The 22,361-nt window shown below is 46.7% G+C and overlaps 1 protein-coding gene across 1 annotated transcript in view; it reads left to right on the top strand.

The window, feature by feature from the left end:
• The window catches only part of EML6 (EMAP like 6), a 322,870-nt gene that overhangs the window by 291,761 nt on the left and 8,748 nt on the right, over positions 1 to 22,361 (top strand). The window contains exons 28-33 of the mRNA XM_065890822.1: positions 3,301 to 3,379; positions 6,530 to 6,659; positions 8,312 to 8,410; positions 9,419 to 9,592; positions 20,542 to 20,750; positions 21,558 to 21,715. Coding sequence (XP_065746894.1) covers positions 3,301 to 3,379; positions 6,530 to 6,659; positions 8,312 to 8,410; positions 9,419 to 9,592; positions 20,542 to 20,750; positions 21,558 to 21,715 — 849 coding nt within the window. The remainder of the gene's footprint in view (positions 1 to 3,300; positions 3,380 to 6,529; positions 6,660 to 8,311; positions 8,411 to 9,418; positions 9,593 to 20,541; positions 20,751 to 21,557; positions 21,716 to 22,361) is intronic.

The raw sequence follows: 22,361 nt of genomic DNA, 5'->3' as shown, positions 1-22,361 counted from the left end.
CGTTGCGCGCGTCTTGGGTTGTGACTGACTTCCTTGACCTCCTCAGTCACTTCAGAAGCTGCCCCAAGAGCCCTGGCATTGAACCCTCTTCTGTGCATCTCAGGTCATCGTGTACTCTGCTCCACCCCTTGCTTTGCCAGCCCAGCACCCCAGGGAGGGGCGATGGGCGGGGAGGTGAATACCTGGACGCTGGCCACCCCTGGGGCCCTTTGTGGGGTGAGAGCCTGTGTCAGGGTAACACTCACACGTCTTCAAGTGTGTCTAAGCTTTCTCTTCAGCAGCCGAGCTGCTGGGCAGTGGGGTTGCAGCCGGGATTGACCCGTCACGGTCCTTCCATGCCCACAGGAAACATGGGGCCTGGGGTGGTGACTCCACTCAGGGGAGTGCGGTGGGTCTCCAGCAGCTTGCACCCCCAGCACTGGGGAGGAATAGGGCTGCCTCGTGACTTAACACCACATCACACACTTGAGCTCCCAGGCCTCTCCTCCACCCTCTCTTACTTGAATAGCTGCACTCCCGCCCTCTCCAAGCTCAAGCCTGTCCTTCCTCCTCTCTCCTGATTATCCACTTCGCTTGCTCTCTTGCCAGGTTCCCTCCTTAAATTTCTTTCCCAATGGAAACTCTTTCTCCTTTGTTTCCCAGAGTCTCTTTAGAGCCCCACTTGCCCCCATGAGGCCCCTTCGTGTCTCTGCTCCTTCCCCCTCCCCCCACGGCTCGCCTTCCCAGCCCTTAACCTCTCTGCACCTCCCTGCTGATTCCCAGTTGCACTCACGGCCTCCTCCCTCTCCTGTCCTGTGTGCCAGCTGGGAACAACCAGCTATAAAGAGTTTATTGGACTGAAAAGTGAGTGAATGTTCTCACACACTCTACTCTTTCCCACCTCAGCAAAGCTTTTCAGAGTCACGTTTCCAAAGGAATCTGAATCTGGAAGGATTTAGATCCACTGAAAAATGCTAAACCTCCAGTGTTTGGCTGTGTTTGAAATTGTTGGCAGTCCCTACCACATCTGATGTTATGAACCCTGTTTATAGATGCCTGGAAAGAAGCCTTTAATGCTTGTATTGTGTTTTAACTTGCTTTCCTTTGGAGGCAGGGAATTGTCAAGTAAGTATGCACAGCACTCTGCAAAAGCCCAGGTGTTCAATGAGCATCTAGAACTAAGCATTCATGCAGAATTCACAACCGTGAAGGGTCTATACTTATACTCTGCTGAATTTGCCACAATGCAGGTTTCTGCCTTTTGCCCCCTCATCTTCCGTTTTGAAGCAATACAGCTGTAAACATGCTTGTGAAATAAGAAAGAAACATTCTGAGATTGCTTTACTTTTCAGTTTTTAACTGAAAATCAAGGTGAAAAAAAGCATCGGATTGCCTCTACGTGTATATATATACACAATCTCCTGTATATATAAATACACAGTGGTTGTGCTTGTATGCATACTCTGTATACACTGTATAATATGTGACATATTATACAACCTGTGTATGCCCTGAAAACGAGCCCTGCGTGTAATCTCAAATTCTGCCTTATGAACCGTGCTCTAGTCCCAGCGTCCCCTTGCTCCCATCTCAGACCTTGGCTTGCTTTTGTCATACATTCGAAGACCTTAGGTGGAAGAAGAAACCCACGGATTTCATTTAAAAGTTCCACTAAAACAGAAGAAAGAGCAGATGTCCCGGGAAGCGATAATTAATGCGAAGACAGTCTAATTGTGAAAACTGGCCTGCCCCCGGCCTCCCGCTTTTGCTCAATTTGGCGGCGATGATATCAGCCGGGGGTGTCGTTTTGCAGAGACGCGCTCTCTCCCCATTCTCCGGTGGTGATTGTGATGCCATTTGGTCCAATTATCACTTATGATTACATAACATGTTTTGACTGAAGAGTTTCTGAGAAAATAAAGCTACCTTGTTTCTCCCCAGCACAAAAACGCAAGCCCTTCCAGCAGGCAAGCTGCCCTCCCAAGAAACACTGCGAATGATTAGGCTAAATTATTAGTTGAACTTGAGTCAGAAACAAAGCAGCCATTGTGCCTAACTCCCAATGACATCCAGGAGGATGTGATTGTTCTTCTGACAACAAGTTTCTCCCCAGCACACTCTAAAATAAGCAGTGGCCCCAGGCGCACTGGCAAAGTCCGTAGAGGGTGCGGAAGCAGTGACAAGGCTTCCTTTTTTCTCCCTATCCTGTAGGCGCTTTAGTGCAGAGTTTGCCCAGAGACGCCAGGGTATGAGCTTTCTGAATTTGCAGAGCGGTGCACTCTTTCATTTCTGTTTTAGCTCTTTGCTGGCATGCTCGGGAAGCATGGTGTGTGCCACACGGGAATGTCTGTTCACTTGGACGATGCTTGTGCATGAATGAGGTGCTTGCTAGTGTGGCTCTGACCTGTACTAAGTTTCTCACTTGGCTTTTGTGTGCTGCTCGCAAGGGGATCCAGGTAATCCTTTCTCTTTGCATAGCCCAAGAGCCGTAGCTAATGGATTTGAGCAAGCAGTGGGAGCAGATGCAGGTCCCACCTGTCCATCCCTGGGCCCCTAAACTCTGAGAGAAGTCTGATTTGAGGGAAGTCGCTGTTACCAAAAGATCGCCCTCCTCATATACAAGTCCTTGAGGGCTTACCCATTAAAGAAATCTCTTAATTAAAATTGGAGGCCCAGATCTCCAAAACCAAGCAGGGAAAAGTAACCTTGGGCATGGTGGTAGCAGATGAATGCAGACCATGACCCTGAGGGACAGGGCAGTGGAGGAGTTTGTTCTGTCTTTCATGCCTTTGCTTCCTACGTGCCCTTTTGTGTGGCAAGAATGACCTGGGCACTTGGCCTTCAGGGCCCGTTCCCAGGCATGGCTTATAAGTCCTACTTCACAACACACCATGATCTCTGGCCACCTAATTCTGAACGGTGTTGGTACATCCCTGTCTGAAGAATGGCCGGTGGGTTCAGGAAGTGTGGCCTCTTCCTTCCCAGACTTAGGCTCCTCTTTAGTTTTAAGACCAGCCCCTCTGGCTCACGCCTTCTTCCTGGCTCCCAGGAGAGAGGGACTGACCCTGGCTCTGATGCCTTACGTGTGGGGAAGCCCAACCCGGTGCCTGTGTATCCAGGATCCAAAATGTCAGAAACAGCTTTTCCTGGGGTGGGGGGTGGGGGGGAGGGAGGGGGCAGGACAGATCAAACCCAGGCGTGGGGTCCTCCAAGTGGGGGAGGGGAGAGAGCCTGGCTCTGGTCTTAGCTGACCTCACTGGACAAGCAACCTTGCTGCCTTTTGTTCAACACTGTGTTTCTTTTGGCCCCTCTCTGTTCTAGACCACCCGTTAGCAGAGCAGCTCCCCAGCCTGAGAAACTCCAGAAGAACAGTATCACCAAAAAAAAGAAATTGGTTGAGGTGAGGATGTTCAACTATTTTGCTTTTAATCTGATATCGATGTTCTAAGATCTGCCTGGTGGACATCACCATCTGCAAGTCCCACACAGCGGCCCCCAACCTTTTGGGCACCAGGGACTGGTTTCGTGGAAGACAGTTTTTCTGCGGATGCGGGGGGAGGTGCAGATGGTTTCGGGATGATTCAAGTGCATTGCACTTATTGTGTGCTTCTATTATTATTACATTGTGATATTTAATGAAATAATTATACCACTCACCATAATGCAGAATCAGTGGGAGCCCTGAGCTTGTTTTCACTTGCCACTCACTGATAGGGTTTTGATATGAGTCTGCAAGCAATTGATTTATTACGGTCTCTGCGCGGTCAAACCTCTCTGCTAATGATTATCTGTATTTGCAGCCGCTCCCCATCGCTAGCATCATTGCCTCAGCTCCACCTCAGATCATCAGGCATTCGATTCTCATAAGGAGCCCGCAACCTAGATCCCTCGCATGCACAGTTCACAGCAGGGTTCGCGCTCCTATGAGCATCTAATGCGGCTGCTGATGTGACAGGAGGCGGAGCTCAGGTGGTAATGAGAGCCATGGGGAGCGGCTGTAAATACAGGTGAAGCTTCTATCGCTCACCGCTGCTCACCTCCTGCTGTGTGGCCGGGTTCCTAACAGGCACTGGTCTGTGGCCTGGGGGTTGGGGACCCCTGCCACAGATGCCTTCAAGTGACCCTAACTGGACCCGATGGCTCTCCCTTATCCTCTCTCCCTTCCACACAGTACTGTGTCCCCCAGCAGTGACCAGAGTCCCATCCCCACATCCCCTGGGTCACGTTCTTTCAGCCCTGCCTTGAAGGGTTCCTTCAGACCCTTCCCAGGTCCTATGGGTACTAACTCAAAAATGTCCCAGACCTGGCCCCTTTTCCCTGTACCTAGTACCACTCAGGGAGTGGGGTGCATAGAGAGTGCAGGCTTATTCACTGTCTCTAATGTTGTTTGAGCCCTTGCCGTGTGCCAGTACCTTGCTGTATATATACTTCCCACCAAGTATTTCACACATGCCTCACATCTACCTACAAGGTGGTTACCATTATTGTTCCATTTTACAGATGAGAACACTATAGCTCAGAGAAGTCAAGTGATATGTTAGGCCCCAGCCCAAGATCACCAAGCCAGTAAGTGGAGAGGGCTTTGTACTCAGTTGTTAGGATGGCAGCTCCAGGGGACCTGCTGTTTTCTGAAAGAGGCCTCCTAACTGTTCTTTCTGCCTCCAGACGTTTCCCTTTCCTCTTTGACACATGCCTTTGCGGCCCACAGAGTTAGCTCTTGAAAATACAACTCTTTATGCCTCACCCCAGCTTTAAGACCCAGGAGGTTCCCACATTCCTGATGGGATCCAAGCTCATGGTTTCAGAACCTCACCTAGGAGCCCCCTTCCTAGCTCATCACCTGAGATTCTCCACTGCAACTCATGTCTCTAACCCCACAGCCATGAATGTTCTCTGAGGCTGCCTGGTACTTTCAGGCCCCTGTGATTTCAAGCTCCTTATGCTGAGAAGCCTCCTCCTCTTCCCTCCCCACACCCCACCCTTCCAAGCCCTTCTCTGTGCAATCTTCCCTGATGCTCCCCGCCCTAACCCTCCTGTACTCCACCCTCCCCACACCCCCTCCTCCACACCCTTGTCAGGCTCTACTACAGTAGTTCCCTACTCATCTCTCTCCTCTGCTGTGCTCCGAACTCCTGAGGCAGGAAAATCTATCTGAAACATTTGTATTGGAAAAGGGAAATATGTTGCGGGGGGTTTATCATAGAACACAGCACAGGTCAAGAAATACAGCTGAACTTCAGGAAAGACAGGGTCCAGGAGCTGAAAAGCTGCCCTAAGCCAAGATGGTGCCTCTTTCTGCCCAGCAGGGCCTCGTGCATGCCTGATGCATTCGTCTCTTTTCCTGCAGACTTCTTGAACTTCTTTAGTAGACTGTGGTGCTATCCAGTGCCCAAGTTTTACATCTCTTACCAGGGTCCTCAATTATAAATTCCTGGCGGAAACTATCTGATTGGCCCAGCTTGAGTCAGTTGTCCACCTAGACTGGGGTATCACATATTACACACGCGGTTTCTGGGAAACACATGGGGTGGGGAAGAGACTAGAGGTGGGTAGCCGCTCGCTCAGTTGAAAGGAGGAGAAGGGCTTTCCAGGTGAGAGACAATTTTTAAAAAAAGAGTCATAAAAATAGGAAACCTCCTGATATGTGAGCTAAATGGACATGTCAGCTTGACCAAGGGTCACAGGAGATGTGAGAATAGGGCCTGATTGTGCCAACTTAAGGAGTCTGGACTTACCCGTAGGTAGTGAAAGTCATTGAATGCTTTTGAGTAAGGAGGTGTTGTGGTATTTTAGAATTAATCTGATGTTTGCAATTCGCAAGCTTTGGAGAGAGAAAAGGCTAGAATCAGGGAACCTAGAGAAAAGGGACCCACATCTTCTTAATCTTGTATCCCTCCCCCGCCCCAAGCCCCAACCAGCAAAGTGCCCAGTGCAGAAGAGCTGCCAACAATACAGGTGTGTCAAGTCAAATTAAGAACAGAGCTGATCTGAATCAGTCACTGCTTTTGTCATGGAAGACAAGACAGGAAGAAGAGAAAGACCGTAAACCTAGAACAGTATCTAGTTGTTGGGGAGAAAAGAATGTAGATGGTGTAGAAACTTTGTAGGGCAAGCACCAAGCAACAGAATGAGCATGGCGTTTGCCTCAGTGCTGTGCTCTGCCGGTCCCTGCTGCATCTGGGCGAATCAGAGCAGAGCTCTGAGACACCATTCAGCTCACCTTCGAGAGCACCTGCCAAGGCGCAGACGTAAAACTTCTGGGTACCCTTTACCAGATACCACCTTGGTAGGCTTTGCCTCACCTGAGAAGCAAGGAAGCAAATCTTTTCTATTTCGAAAACTCACTGTAGTTCTACATGTTAGCCTGTCCCCCTGTTATGTCAAGGAAGTAAAGAAAGGGTTGCACTGTATCCCCAGCTGGTCAAGGAGTGAGTGGTTGGCTGTCTCACCAGCCTCATGGTTCCCATGACATGCGTGTCACCGAAGCGTGGGTTTGTTCCTGTGCCGTTACTTCCTCTAAGGACCCTTTCATCCTTGTGTGGGAATGTAGGAGCTGGCTCTCGACCACGTGTTTGGCTACAGAGGGTTTGACTGTCGCAATAACCTGCATTACCTGAATGACGGTGCTGACATCATCTTCCACGCGGCCGCGGCCGGCATCGTTCAGAACCTGTCCACAGGTAAATGGGTGGGGAGAAACCGCCATCTGAACACAGGCTTTTATTTTAGCCCTTTTATGCACTTTCCCACTGGTTAGATGCCCCAAAGCATAAGCTCTCTCTTCCCTTTAGAGCCATTCCACTCCATTCCAGACTGGTGCCATTTAGTCCTGGAAGATGCTCAGGCCCACGTTCACAGAGTCAGACCCTCTTTCTCTTTATCCCTCACCCAGCCACATCTCATCTCAGGCCCTGGAAGGGAGGTGTCGGTGTTCCCATCAGCTCCACGGAGGCCGAGAGGGATGGAGGGAAGCCAGAAGGAGGGTGTGGGGAGTAGAGAAACCCTTATAGACAGTAACCAAGAACAAAAAATGGGGGAACTTTTCTCATTGATTTTTAACAGTCACCAAAATTTTTAGCAACTTAGATTTTCAAGTTTTGTTTGTTTTGAATAGTTAACCACATTCACAATGAGAATGAGAACAATAAACAAAAATACCTAAAATGTCCCTTAACTATAGAATGACTCTTAAATTTAAAAAAAAGTTTAAAAAGAAACACCTCAAGCAAAAAGAATCATTCAGAAACTAATTTAATAGACCATAAGATTTAAACACGGTAACCATAAGATTTAAACACGGTAACATGTTGCCTTTATTTGCTTTATATCTTAAAGCAAATTTTTTTTTTACCATAAGATTTAAACACAGTAACATGTTGCCTTTATTTATTTTTACCATAAGATTTAAACACGGTAACATGTTGCCTTTATTTGCTTTATATCTTAAAACAAACCTTTTCTTCCCCTCAAAGTTTTATGCTCCTTCATAGTTTTTTGTAGTTCATGGATAGATTTTTTTAGACAGTAAAATCACTGGGCACATAGTGATTTGTTTTTTGGGGGCGAGGGGGGCCTTGGAATTTTCTATACATTTTGCTCAGTTTTCTAGCCACATGTTACCAGGTTAGTAGCAATGTGCTGTATTCCATGCCATCACTCACCTCTCAGTTCCTGTGCATTTGGGTGGGTTTACAGTGACCACTTGGGCAGTCAGCAAACTGTTTGCTGCGATAGACGATAAAGATTTTCCTGTCCTTTCTTCCACTTCCTGTGACACATGTTGACTTAGGGCTTCAGGGGGGTGAAGCCATCACCTGTGCTATCCAGGCACTCAGGAGATTAGCACTTTGATAGATAAAGATGATTAAAAGGGATTTCCTAAGTACTCTCCTGTTTAGTCTTCCCTTTCCAATTAGTACGTAGTGCCATTTTGCTCAGCAAAGCGCTATCTCCAGGTGCCCCCTCCCTGCCCTGCCCAGAGGAAGAGACACTGAGAAGCCGTGGGTCCTGGGCTGCAGGAGGAGGAACCGTTCTGGACTCTGGAAGCCTGTGCACTTGGGCTGTGCTGTGGCACCACACAGGGTGCAGAAGGATTGAAGTGGAACTTGTGTGTTTAGATTAGATAACAGACACCAGCTCTCCTCCCGATCCTGGGACAGAATGTGTCAATGTAAAAAAGGATCTCCCGTCTCCCTAAGGATGATTCCGAAAGTGAGAGTTCGGCACTTTAAGCTCTCGCCTCTGCAAGGCCTTTCCAAAGACTCACACAAAGCTTTGGGGTTGCCCCAAGAGCTCTTTCAGGCCCCTGCTCACCCTGCCCCGTCTCTCCTAGGGAGCCAGAGCTTCTACCTGGAGCACACGGATGACATCCTCTGCCTCACGGTGAACCAGCACCCCAAGTACAGAAACGTGGTGGCCACCAGCCAGATAGGTAGGAGGGTCCTGCAGCCGCCGAGGCTCTCCCAGCTGAGCAGAGACGTTGACTTAGCAGCAGTTATTGGGGAGGCAGCGGGCAGGTCATTGGTATCCACCCTTTCTCGATGTCACTCTTGATTTTTTGAGCCCTGAATGTATCTGTGTCGCCTGAGTTGACACAACCAGTGATTGGTGACCTTAGGACCATTAAGTCAGACCAGAGCCTCATCATCCAAATAAATGGATGGCCCCCATCCCTGGGGACTTGTGAGAATAATTTTTCAGAGCCCAGGTGTCAAGTGAAGAGCCCCACATCTGAAGCCTGGAGGTTGCGCTTGGCAAGGGTAGATTCCAATATGTGTGCCTGGCTCTTCTCACCCTAGGAAAATGCCAATGACAAATGTGAACTGATTCACATTTGTGAAGAGTGGTGGTGGTTTTCTTTTAACTCTGTCATTTCAAAGGCAATTTTTCCAAACATATCTTCCTGCTTGTTTTCATTGAACCCATGCCCATTTTAAAATTTAATTTGGAACTTTCTGATGCTGGTGTTAAGTGCTTCACTCTTAGAAACATGACTTATTTTAGCTATTGTTTTCCCTTGACGCTTCCTCATTGCCATTGCTCATCCAATGCAGGTGATATTACGGAGACCCCAGGTAAGGCTGTTCCATCTGTGAGTAGTTTGAATCTGCACAGCAAAACCATGTCGATGTACCTCGTTTGCTGATTGTACCTGGCTGAGTTGCAGATACAAATCATTGACCTCACCAGTTTCCTTTGTGTAAACTCCACCTCGAGTGTGTGTGTTGGACATAAACACCCTTAGGTCTCTGCCTCTGAAAGCACAGCAGATGTTTCCCGTTGTCTCTCACCTCCGGCCAGGCCAGGCCATAGGTCTCTTAGCCCCCGTCACTGTAACGCCCCGAACACCTGTCCTAAAGCAGCTTTTAGGTGAGCGTCAGCGTTGCCTTGGCTCCACCATTCCCCAGCCTTAGCTCTTCGTCGTACCTCCCACATTCAGGAGCAACACCTTCCATCCACGTGTGGGACGCCATGACCAAACACACCCTCTCCGTGCTGCGGTGCTTCCACTCGAAGGGGGTGAATTACATCAACTTCAGCGCAACCGGGAAGCTGCTGGTGTCAGTGGGCGTGGACCCCGAGCACACCATCACCGTCTGGCGCTGGCAGGAGGGTAAGGGAAGCGGGCTTTCTGTCCCTCTGGGAGGGTTGTCTGTGGCATGGGCTGGGCTCCAACCTAGATCTGCCTCACTCCACGGCCCACCAGAGGCACTGCTGCCGCATCAGCAGAAACCAGGGCTCTTGGGATCCTGGAGAAGCTGTTCGTCAGCTGCCACTGCATCCCTGGACCCCGTGGCCTCTGGAGTCCTGAGCTGGTCAGTGAAGGGTCTTTGGGCGCTTTGGGACAGTGGCTCAGTGCTGGCTGGCTCCTTCCTCAGACAGGAGGCAGCAGCCTCCACCATTTCTGTCCTAATCACCTACCTACCCACCCAAACTTCCTTGTCTGTCTGGTGAACCCTGGATCCTGCTGCAGCTTTGTCACCCTGATTGCCTTCTTACAGGAACTGGGATGGGGTTTTATCACCATAGTCTTAGAAACTTTTTATTAACAGTTTTGAAATGGGGATTCACCTTATAATTAAGGCTTACATTTAATGTGACAAGATTTCTATCTTGTCCTCCCCCAATATGTGCATGCACACAGGCTGCTACTAAATTTACAGCCTTCTTTGGATCAAATATATGCAGTCTTGCATGTATATTCTCAGGGTGGCAAAAGCGGATCCAGTTAGTTAATAATGAGGTCTGTCTCCAGCCAGGCCGCCTGTATCTGGGGCATGCTAAGCCAGGCAGGCACAGAGGAAGCACTTCTCCAATCCAGGGCTTCTCGAGTCCCGTGATCTCAGAGGGAGATCTGTGCATGATCTCAGGCACAGTACCTGTCCCTGCACAGTACCTGCCCCAGCACAGTACCTGCCCCAGCACAGTACCTGTCCCAGCACAGTACCTGCCCCAGCACAGTACCTGCCCCAGCACAGTACCTGTCCCAGCACAGTACCTGCCCCAGCACAGTACCTGTCCCAGCACAGTACCTGCCCCTGCACAGTACCTGTCCCAGCACAGTACCTGCCCCTGCACAGTACCTGCCCCAGCACAGTACCTGTCCCAGCACAGTACCTGTCCCAGCACAGTACCTGCCCCTGCACAGTACCTGTCCCAGCACAGTACCTGCCCCTGCACAGTACCTGCCCCAGCACAGTACCTGCCCCAGCACAGTACCTGCCCCTGCACAGTACCTGCCCCTGCACAGTACCTGCCCCAGCACAGTACCTGTCCCTGCACAGTACCTGCCCCAGCACAGTACCTGCCCCTGCACAGTACCTGTCCCAGCACAGTACCTGCCCCTGCACAGTACCTGCCCCTGCACAGTACCTGCCCCAGCACAGTACCTGTCCCAGCACAGTACCTGCCCCTGCACAGTACCTGTCCCAGCACAGTACCTGCCCCTGCACAGTACCTGCCCCAGCACAGTACCTGTCCCAGCACAGTACCTGCCCCAGCACAGTACCTGTCCCAGCACAGTACCTGCCCCTGCACAGTACCTGCCCCAGCACAGTACCTGCCCCTGCACAGTACCTGCCCCAGCACAGTACCTGCCCCTGCACAGTACCTGTCCCAGCACAGTACCTGCCCCTGCACAGTACCTGTCCCAGCACAGTACCTGCCCCTGCACAGTACCTGCCCCAGCACAGTACCTGTCCCTGCACAGTACCTGTCCCAGCACAGTACCTGCCCCAGCACAGTACCTGCCCCTGCACAGTACCTGTCCCAGCACAGTACCTGCCCCAGCACAGTACCTGCCCCTGCACAGTACCTGTCCCAGCACAGTACCTGTCCCAGCACAGTACCTGCCCCTGCACAGTACCTGTCCCTGCACAGTACCTGCCCCAGCACAGTACCTGTCCCAGCACAGTACCTGCCCCAGCACAGTACCTATCCCTGCCTTGTCTCTTGCTCACCTAGGGCCCCTTCTGACTCCCCAAGTGGATTGGTAGAGCCGGGACTTTTAAATAAGCTCCCAGGAAAAAGAGAAGTCTTCCCTTTGGTAATTTTCTCCCATTATCTTTGTTGGAACCAGAATTTGTCTGTATGGAAGGGTTCTAAGTCAGCGATCATGTCTCATAGCCTGACACCAACCAGCAGCTCTTCTGAGCTGATTATGCGTGGTTTTTGCCTTCACTTAAAGTCCTGCTTACAGATAATGTAGTTTTGAGGGAGGTTTATATCCATTCTTTGTTATCATTGGAGAGCGTATTATTCATTTCTCATTTGTCTTTAACAAATTATCTTGTGGAACCCTTGTGTGTGTGTGTGTGTGTATGTGCGTGTGTGTGTGTGTCTGTGTGTGTGAAACAAAATTAAATGGAATAAAAAAATGAGCTTAATATATAAAATGCATGTTGTCAGGTCCTAGATACTTGTATGAAATTTGTTCTGAGCAACCTGGAAGCCAGTGCAAAGAGTGAGACAGGCATCTTCACAATTAGAAGTGTACATGAGATTAAAACAAGGCAAAAGCAAACAGTGGATTAGAAGAAATGTACATGTTATTTATTTTGTATTTTCCCCATGATTGCTGAAATTAATCCTCTTTCCATCTCTTTATTGGCCACTTACATTGCTTCTTCGGCAGTTCAGCTGTTCAAATCCTTTTTCTATTGTGGGTGGGAGGGTTGTCTTTTGCTTATGCTTTGTAGCTCTTTACTGATTGTCTTTTAAAGCATCGCATATGTTTTCTTCCAGTCTGTTGTTTGTTTTTTAAATTAGTTTATAGTATCCTTGGGGACCATGGTTTTTAAAAGCTCTGAGCCCTAGGTAGTGAGGAATCTGTTCCAGTAAGTCAGGCATTCCATCTGCAGGGAGAGAATTACTGCCCCGAGAGGTAATCTGAGGGTCTCCCCAGCCATTCCTGGGAAGGGATTCCAGGAGGGGAGTGTCTGAGGGCCGGCTACAGGCCCAGCCATGTTAAGAACCCACCAGTACTCTAATAGCCATTTAAAAGTAAATAAATACAAGTGACAAGGAAGAGGGGAAGAAAAAAAGTATGTGAGTAAATAATATAGGGAGATTGATTAAGAGGAAGTTGGAATTAAGACATTAAGGATAAGAAGAAAATGGAAAGAAAAGTTTAAAATAAACATTAAAAACTCAAGGGAGGACCTTCAAGATGGCAGAGGAATAAGACGTGGAGATCACCTTCCTCCCCACAAATACATCAGAAATACATCTACATGTGGCACAACTCCTACAGAACATCTACTGAACGTTGGCAGAAGACCTCAGACCTCCCAAAAGGCAAGAAACCCCCCACGTACCTGGGTAGGGCAAAAGAAAAAAAAACAGAGACAAAAGAATAGGGACGGGACCTGCACCACTGGGAGGGAGCTGTGGAGGAGGAAAGGTTTCCACACACTAGGAAGCCCCTTTGTGGGCAGAGACAGGGAGCGGCGGCGAAGAAGCGTCGTAGCCACGGAGGAGAGCGCAGCAACAGGGGTGCGGGGGTCAAAGTGGAGAGATTCCCACACAGAGGATCGGTGCCGACCAGCACTCACCAGCCCGAGAGGTTTGTCTGCTCACCCACCGGGGCGGGCGGGGCTGGGAGCTGAGGCTCGGGCTTCGGTCGGATCCCAAGGAGAGGACTGGGGTTGGCGGCGTGAACACAGCCTGAAGGGACTAGTGCGCCACAGCTAGCCGGGAGGGAGTCCGGGAAAAAGTCTGGAGCTGCCGAAGAGGCAAGAGACCGTTGTTGCGTGGTGCGCGAGGAGAGGAGATTCAGAGCACCACCTAAACAAGCTCTGGAGACAGGCGCGAGCCGCGGCTATCAGCGCGGACCCCAGAGATGGGCATGAGACGCTAAGGCTGCTGCTACCACCACCAAGAAGCCTGTTTGCAAGCACAGGTCACTATCCACACCTCCCCTCCCGGGACTCTGTGCAGCCCGCCACTGCCAGGGTCCTGTGATCCAGGGACAACTTCCCCAGGAGAATGGACGGCGTGCCTCAGGCTGGTGCAACGTCCCGCTGGCCTCTGCTGCCCCAGGCTCGCCCCGCATCTGTACCCCTCCCTCCCCTGGCCTGAATGAGCCAGAGCCCCCTAATCAGCTATTACTTTAACCCCGTCCTGTCTGAGCGATGAACAGATGCCCTCAGGTGACCTGCACACAGAGGCAGGGCCAAATCCAAAGCTGAACCCCAGGAGCTGTGAGAACAAAGAAGAGAAAGGGAAATTTCTCCCCGCAGCCTCAGGAGCAGCAGATTAAAGCTCCACAATCAACTTGATGTACCCTGCATCTGTGGAGTACATGAATAGACAATGAATCATCCCAAATCTGAGGTGGTGGACTTTGGGAGCAACTGTAGACTTGAGGTTTGCTTTCTGCATATAATTTGTTTCTGGTTTTATGTTTATCTTAGTTTAGTATTTAGAGCTTACTGTCATTGGTAGATTTGTTTATTGGCTTGCTTGCTCTCTTCTTTTTATTTTTTGTTTTAATAATTTTTTTAATTTTCATAACGATTTTATTTTGTTTTACTTTTTTCTTTCTTTCTTTTTTTCTCCCTTTTCTTCTGAGCCGTGTAGCTGACAGGGTCTTCATGCTCTGGCCGGGTGTCAGGCCTGAGCCTCAGTAGTGGGAGAGCCAAGTTCAGGACATTGCTCCACCTCCCAGCTCCACATAATATCAATCGGCAAGAGCTCTCCCAGAGATCTCCATCTCAACACTAAGACCCAGCTCCACTCAACAACCAGCAAGCTCCAGTGATGGACACCCCATGCCAAACAACTAGCAAGACAGGAACACAACTCCACCCATTAGCAGAGAGACTGACAAATCATAATAAGTTCACAGACACCCCAAAACACACCACCAGACTCGGTCCTACCCACCAGAAAGATAAGATCCAGCCTCATCCACCAGAACACAGGCACCAGTCCCCTCTACCAGGAAGCCTACACAACCCACTGAACCAACCTTACCCACTGGGGACAGACACCAAAAACAACGGGAACTAAGAACCTGCAGCCTGCGAAAAGGAGACCCCAAACACAGTAAGTTAAGCAAAATGAGAAGACAGAAAAACACATAGCAGATGAAGGAGCAAGATAAAAACCCACCAGACCAAACAAATGAAGAGGAAATAGGCAGTCTACCTGAAAAAGAATTCAGAGTAATGATCGTGAAGATGATCCAAAATCTTGGAAATGGAATGGAGAAAATACAAGAAACGTTTAACAAGGACTTAGAAGAACTAAAGAGCAAACAAACAATGATTAAAAAAACACAGTAAATGAAATTTAAAATTCTCTAGAAGGAATCAATAGCAGAATAACAGGCACAAGAATGGATAAGTGACCTGGAAGATAAAATACTGGAAATAACTACTGCAGAGCAGAATAAAGAAAAAATAATGAAAAGAATTGAGGACAGACTCAGAGACCTCTGGGACAACTTTAAATGCACGAACATTTGAATTATAGGGGTCCCAGAAGAAGAAGAGAAAAAAAGGGACTGAGAAAATATTTGAAGAGATTATAGTTGAAAAATTCCCTAATATGGGAAAGGAAATAGTCAATCAAGTCCAGAAAGCACAGAGAGTCCCATACAGGATAAATCCAAGGAGAAACATGCCAAGACACATACTAATCAAACTATCAAAAATTAAATATAAAAAAAAATTAAATACAGCAAGGGAAAAGCAACAGGTAACATACAAAGGAATCCCCATAAGGTTAACAGCTGATCTCTCAGCAGAAATTCTGCAATCCAGAAGGGAGTGGCAGGACATATTTAAAGTGATGAAAGGGAAAAACCTACAACCAAGATTACTCTACCCAACAAGGATCTCATTCAGATTCGACAGAGAATTAAAACCTTTACAGACAAGCAAAAGCTAAGAGAATTCAGCACCACCAAACCAGCTTTACAACAAATGCTAAAGGAACTTCTCTAGGCAGGAAACACAAGAAAAAGAAAAGACGTACAATAACAAACCCAAAACAACTAAGAAAATGGTAATAGGAACATACGTATTGATAATTACCTTAAATGTAAATGGATTAAATGCTCCAACCAAAAGACATAGACTGGCTGAATGGATACAAAAACAAGTCCCATATATATGCTGTCTACAAGAGACCCCCTTCAGACCTAGGGACACATACAGGCTGAAAGTGAGGGGATGGAAAAAGATATTCCTTGCAAATGGAAATCAAAGAAAGCTGGAGTAGCAATACTCTTATCAGAAAAAATAGACTTTAAAATAAAGATTATTACAAGAGACAAAGAAGGACACTACATAATGATCAAGGGATCAATCCAAGAAGAAGATATAAAATTTTTAATATTTATGCACCCGATGTAGGAGCATCTCAGTACATAAGGCAAATCCTAGCAGCCATAAAAGGGGAAATCGACAGTAACACAATTATAGTAGGGAAATTTAACACCCCACTTTCACCAATGGACAGGTCAACCAAAATGAAAATAAATAAGGAAACACAAGCTTTAAATGACACATTAAACAAGATGGACTTCATTGATTTTTATAGGACATTCCATCCAAAAACAACAGAAAACACTTTCTTCTCAAGTTCTTATGGAACATTCTCCAGGATAGATCATATCTTGGGTCACAAATCAACCCTTGGTGAATTTAAGAAAATTGAAATCATATCAAGTATCTTTTCTGACCATAACACTATGAGACAAGATATCAATTACAGGAAAGAAACTGTTAAAAAAAAAACAACACATGGAGGCTACACAATACACTACTAAATAACCAAGAGATCACTGAAGAAATCAAAGAGGAAATCAAAATATACCTAGAAACAAATGACAGTGAAAACACGGCGACCCAAAACCTATGGGAAGCAGCAAAAGCAGTTCTAAGAGGGGAGTTTAGAGCAATACAATCCTATCTCAAGAAACAAGAAACATCTCAAATAAACAACCTAACCTAACACCTAAAGCAATTAGAGAAAGAAGAACAAAAAAACCCCAAAGTTAGCAGAAGGAAAGAAATCATAAAGATCAGAAATAAATGAAAAAGAAATGAAGGAAACAATAGCAAAGATCAATAAAACTAAAAGCTGGTTCTTTGAGAAGATAAACAAAATTGATAAACCATTAGCCAGACTCATCAAGACAAAAAGGGAGAAGATTCAAATCAACAGAATTAGAAATGAAAACAGAGAAGTAACCACTGACACTGCAGAAATACAAAGGATCATGAGAGATTACTACAAACAACTATATGCCAATAAAATGGACAACCTGGAAGAAATGGACAAATTCTTAGAAAAACGCAACCTTCTAAGACTGAATCAGGAAAAAATAGAAAATATAAACAGACCAATCACAAGCACTGAAATTGAGACTGTGATTTAAAATCTTCTAACAAATGAAAGCCCAGGACCAAAGGGCTTCACAGGCGAATTCTATCAAACATTTAGAGGAGAGCTAACCCCATCCTTCTCAAACTCTTACAAAATATAGCAGAGGGAGGAACACTCCCAAACTCATTCTACGAGGCCATAATCACCATGATACCAAAACCAGACAAAGATGTTGAAAGAAAACTACAGGCCAATATCACTGATGAATATAGATGCAAAAATCTTCAACAAAATACTAGCGAACAGAATCCAGCAGCAAATTAAAAGGATCATACACCATGATCAAGTGGGGTTTATCTGAGGAATGCAAGGATTCTTCAATATAGGCAAATCCATATATATGATAAACCATACTGACAAATTGAAGGAGAAAAACCATATGATCATCTCAGTAGATGCAGGAAAAGCTTTTGACAAAATTCAACACCCATTTATGATAAAAATTCTCCAGAAGGTAGGCATAGAGAGAACTTACCTCAACATAATAAAGGCCGTATATGACAAATCCACAGCCCACATAATTCTCAATGGTGAAAAACTGAAACCATTTCCACTAAGATCAGGAAGAAGACAAGGTTGCCCACTCTCACCACTATTATTTAATATAGTTTTGGAAGTTTTAGCCACAGCAGTCAGAGAAGAAAAAGAAATAAAAGGAATCCAAATCGGAAAAGAAGGAGTAAAGCTGTCACTGTTTGCACATCACATGATACTATACATAGACAATCCTAAAGATGCTACCAGAAAACTACTAGAGCTAATCAACGAATTTGGCAAAGTAGCAGGATACAAAATCAATGCACAGGAATCTCTTGCATTCCTATACACTAATAATGAAATATCTGAAAGAGAAATTAAGGAAACTCTCCCATTTACCTTTGCAACAAAAAAGAATAAAATACCTAGGAATAAACCTACCTAAGGAGACAAAAGACCTGAATGCTGAAAACTATAAGACACTGATGAAAGAAATTAAAGATAATATAAACAGATGGAGAGATATACCATGTTCTTGGATTGGAAGAATCAATACTATGAAAATGACTCTACTATCCAAAGCAATCTACAGATTCAGTGCAATCCCTGTCAAGCTGCCAATGGCATTTTTCACAGAACTAGAATAAAATATTTCACAATTTGTATGGAAACACAAAAGACCCCAAATAGCTAAAGAAATCTTGAGAAAGAAAAACCGAGCCAGAGGAATCAGGCTCCCTGACTTCAGCCTATACTACAAAGCTGCAGTAATCAAGACAGTTTGGTACTGGCACAAAAACAGAAATATACATCAATGGAACAGGATAGAAAGCCCAGAGATAAACCAACACACATATGGTCACCCTAATTTTGATAAAGGACGCAAGAATATACAATGGAGAAAAGACAGCCTCTTCAATAAGTGGTGCTGGGAAAACTGGACAGCTACATGTAAAAGAATGAAATTAGAACACTCCCTAACACCATACACAAAAATAAACTCAAAATGGATTAAAGACCTAAATGTAAGGCCAGACACCATAAAACTCTTAGGGAAAAACTTAGGCAGAACGCTCTATGATATAAATCACAGCAAGATCCTTTTTGATCCACCTTCTAGAGAAATGGAAATAAAAACCAAAATAAACAAATGGGACCTAATGAAACTTAAAAGCTTTTGCACAGCTAAGGAAACCATAAACAAGATGAAAAGACAACCCTCAGAATGGGAGAGAATATTTGCAAATGAAGCAACTGACAGAGGATTGATCTCCAAAATATACAAGCAGCTCATGCAGCTCAATATCAAAAAAACAAACAACCCAATCCAAAAATGGGCAGGAGACCTAAAGAGACATTTCTCCAAAGAAGACATACAGACTGCCAACAAACACATGAAAGGATGCTTAATATCATTAATCATTAGAGAAACGCAAATCAAAACTACAATGAGGTAACACCTCACACCAGTCAGAATGGCCATCATCAAAAAATGTACAAACAATAAATGCTGGAGAGGGTGTGGAGAAAAGGGAACCCTCTTGCACTGTTGGTGGGAATATAAATTGATACAGCCAGTGTTGAACAGTATGGAGGTTCCTTAAAAAACTAAAAATAGAACTACCATGTGACCAGCAATCCCACTACTGGGCATGTACCCTGAGAAAACCATAATTCAAAAAGAGTCATGTACCACAGTGTTCACTGCAGCACTATTTACAATAGCCAGGACATGGAAGCAACCTAAGTGTCCATCGACAGATGAATGGATAAAGAAGATGTGGCACATATATATAATGGAATATTACTCAACCATAAAAAGAAACGAAATTGAGTTATTTGTAGTGAGGTGGCTGGATCTAGAGTCTGTCGTACAGAGTGAAGTAAGTCAGAAAGAGAAAAACAAATCTTGTATGCTAACACATATATATGGAATCTTAAAAAAAAAAAAAAAAGGTTCTGAAGAACCTAAGGGTAAGACAGGAGTAAAGACTCATATTTAGAGAATGGACTTGAGTACCCGGAGAGGGGGAAGGGTAAGCTGGGAAGATGTGAAAGAGTGGCATGAACTTATCTATTTTACATTTGGTAGTGTAGATAGCTAGTGGGAAGCAGCTGCACAGCACAGGGAGATCAGCTTGGTGCTTTGAGACAACCTAGAGGGATGGGATAGGGAGGGTGGGAGGGAGATGCAAGAGGGAGGGTATATGGGGATATATATATATATACATATATATATATATATATATATATATACACGTATAGCTGATTCACTTTGTTATACAACAGAAACTAACACAATAATGAAAAGCAATTATACTCCAATAAAGATGTTAAAAAAATAAAATTTCAAGGACTGGAAAATAATGATGAGATAAAAATAGATGGGATAAGACTAGAAGCTCAGAGATTTTAAAAGGAGGTGAAAGAGGGTTCTGTACTGCTTACACCTTATAAACACCTTATAAAGTGGGAAGTACTATTATCCCCAATTTACAGATGAGGAAACTGAGGCACAGAGAGGTTAAAATAATTTTTCCAAAATTGTTGTGCAGATAAATGGTGGAACTGAGATTTGATTAAGACAAAGGTTAAATAAAACTCAGGACAGAAATCAAAAACAGAAATAGGCTGAGGGAAAGAACTAGTAATATAAAAGGTAAGCATTTTAAACCTAAAAACCATGAAAGAAAAAGGAATGTGGGGAACTTTTTAAAGAAATTAAAAGCAGAGGAATTTTGGAGAAAACAACAGTCTGAAGGAATGTGTCTCCAGTGGCACTGTGGGGAGGCTGCGGCTTCCTGTGGGGTGAATCCTGTTGGAGGTGGCAAGGCGGGGGATGCCCTTAAGCTGTTTTGCCCTTTTCTCGTATCTGGAAACCTCTGTCTCCTGGGCCATCCTTTCCTCCTCTGTTCACAGATGCCTGGATGTGGCTCGTGGCTTGTGGGGACAGGGTACAGTTAGGCTGGGGGTTCTGTTAGCAGCACCTGCTGCTCTGGAAATTTCCCAGACAAGGTCTCTTTCCCACCCAGGGAGTAGTGTTTGAAGGTGGGAGGGGGCGGCTGAAGAAGGAACCAGAAGTGTGCCCTGGGCCTTGCTGGGACAGAGAGCCCTCTGTCCTGGGCTGCAGCTCCCCTGCCTGGCCCGGGAGCGTAGAACCCACCTCACCAGACTCTCTCACCCTCGCAGGTGCCAAGGTTGCTAGCCGAGGGGGCCACCTGGAGCGCATATTCGTGGTGGAGTTTCGCCCTGACTCAGACACGCAGTTTGTGTCTGTCGGAGTCAAGCACATGAAGTTCTGGACCCTGGCAGGCAGTGCCCTGCTTTATAAGAAAGGGGTCATCGGGTCCATGGAGGCTGCCAAGATGCAGACGATGCTCTCCGTGGCCTTCGGTGCTGTGAGTTTCAGCAGAAGCTTCCCGACGGGACCCTGAACCCCTGGGCATGGGCATGGGGGGGCAGGTGTATCCTAGAAGCTGTGAACAGCAAGGAAGCCATTTCCACAGATCTCCTTTACTGGATTATTTGCAACCACTGTTTTGTTTCCTTAGCACAGATGGGTGAGTTGGCTGTATTTTTCCCCTCAAAATGCTAATCAGAAAAAAGCAGGACCCCGACCCAGGGCTGGAGTTTCATTATTCCAGAGCTAGATTGACTTGCAGGCCTGTCCGACTGGGCTAGATGGCCACAGAGGCTGAGGGGCATTTCCACCACTGGACAGCATCCCTTTCCACCCAGTCCTCCTGTGTCATAAATCCCCTGACACCTTCACACAGGCTGTGCGCTGCCCTCAGCCAACACAAGCTCCCCTGGGGAAATTTTGGAACACAGCCAACTCTTGGTCCTCCAGGTGTGGATTTACCCTCCTTGTAGATGAGGCCAGGAAAGTCTCCTTGAAGACTGGGGTCCCGCCCTTCCCTGCAGTCACCTGAGGCTGCTCACAGAATGGAAGTGCATTAAAAAGCGGAGCTGTGCTCAGTGGGGAAATCAACTGTTCCCAAAACTAACACCGCAAAGCTAGGTGATTTCCTTACCATACGCTCTTTTGAGAATTCTTTCGCCTTCCCTTGGCACAGAAGGTCAATTTGAGTGTGTTTATGTTTCTCCGGCTCTGGTGCCTTAGCAGTGGAGTGGGTGGCTGGGAGGGAACCCTCTCGAGGGCTGCAGGAAGTGTCCTGGTGTGGAAGGTGTCCCTTTGTTTACAGAACAACCTCACTTTCACGGGTGCCATCAACGGCGACGTCTACGTGTGGAAGGACCACTTCCTTGTCCGGCTGGTGGCCAAGGCTCACACAGGCCCCGTCTTCACAATGTACACAACCCTTCGGGACGGGCTCATAGTGACCGGTGGAAAAGAGCGGCCGTAAGCCCGAACTCCTCTGGGAACAACTGGTCTTTTTGGATTGTCTTGGGAGAAACTGACAGAAGCATCTCCAACTTGGAGAAAATGCAGATTTTTCACTCTCCTGTCTTTTCTGCATCACGGAGATGAGTCTGCCGTCTCTCCCAGAGGGCCCTGGGTCAGAAGCTTCAGAAGTAAGGGTCAGAGAGGTGGTGCCTTGGTAGTTGAAAAACCAGAGAGGTGTTCTCAAACAGACCAGGTGACTGTGCTGTCCATTAGGTGTTACTGTCAGTGGCTCTTTGGGAGGAGGCAGGAGGGGTGAGAAGAGGGCGGACGTCCAGTGCAGACCGGGACCATGTGAAAGCCAAGCTGCAAAGTGGGAGAAACATTTCTCTTCGTCGTTCGATCTAATAAAAACATAGCTTGATTTTTTTAGGTTTCGATTCTCCTTCCTCCCACAGTGGTGGCATTTGAAAGCAGTCTAGGAAATCTGCAGGTTCAAGGGGTTCTGGTAGCTCATTAGCAGGGCTTATGAAAGGGGCCACCCCAGAGGGTCTGTCCTGCTGGGCCTGGGGATGAGGGGATGGGACCTTGCGGAGATGACAGGGAGAGAGGGCAGCGGAGGGTCCTGGGCGGTCTTAGGATGAGGGCTAACGTGCTAAGTTCT

Source organism: Phocoena phocoena, chromosome 14 (genome assembly GCF_963924675.1).
Source record: "Phocoena phocoena chromosome 14, mPhoPho1.1, whole genome shotgun sequence".
NCBI lineage: Eukaryota > Metazoa > Chordata > Mammalia > Artiodactyla > Phocoenidae > Phocoena > Phocoena phocoena.
This window is presented reverse-complemented; position numbering and strand designations above follow the sequence as displayed.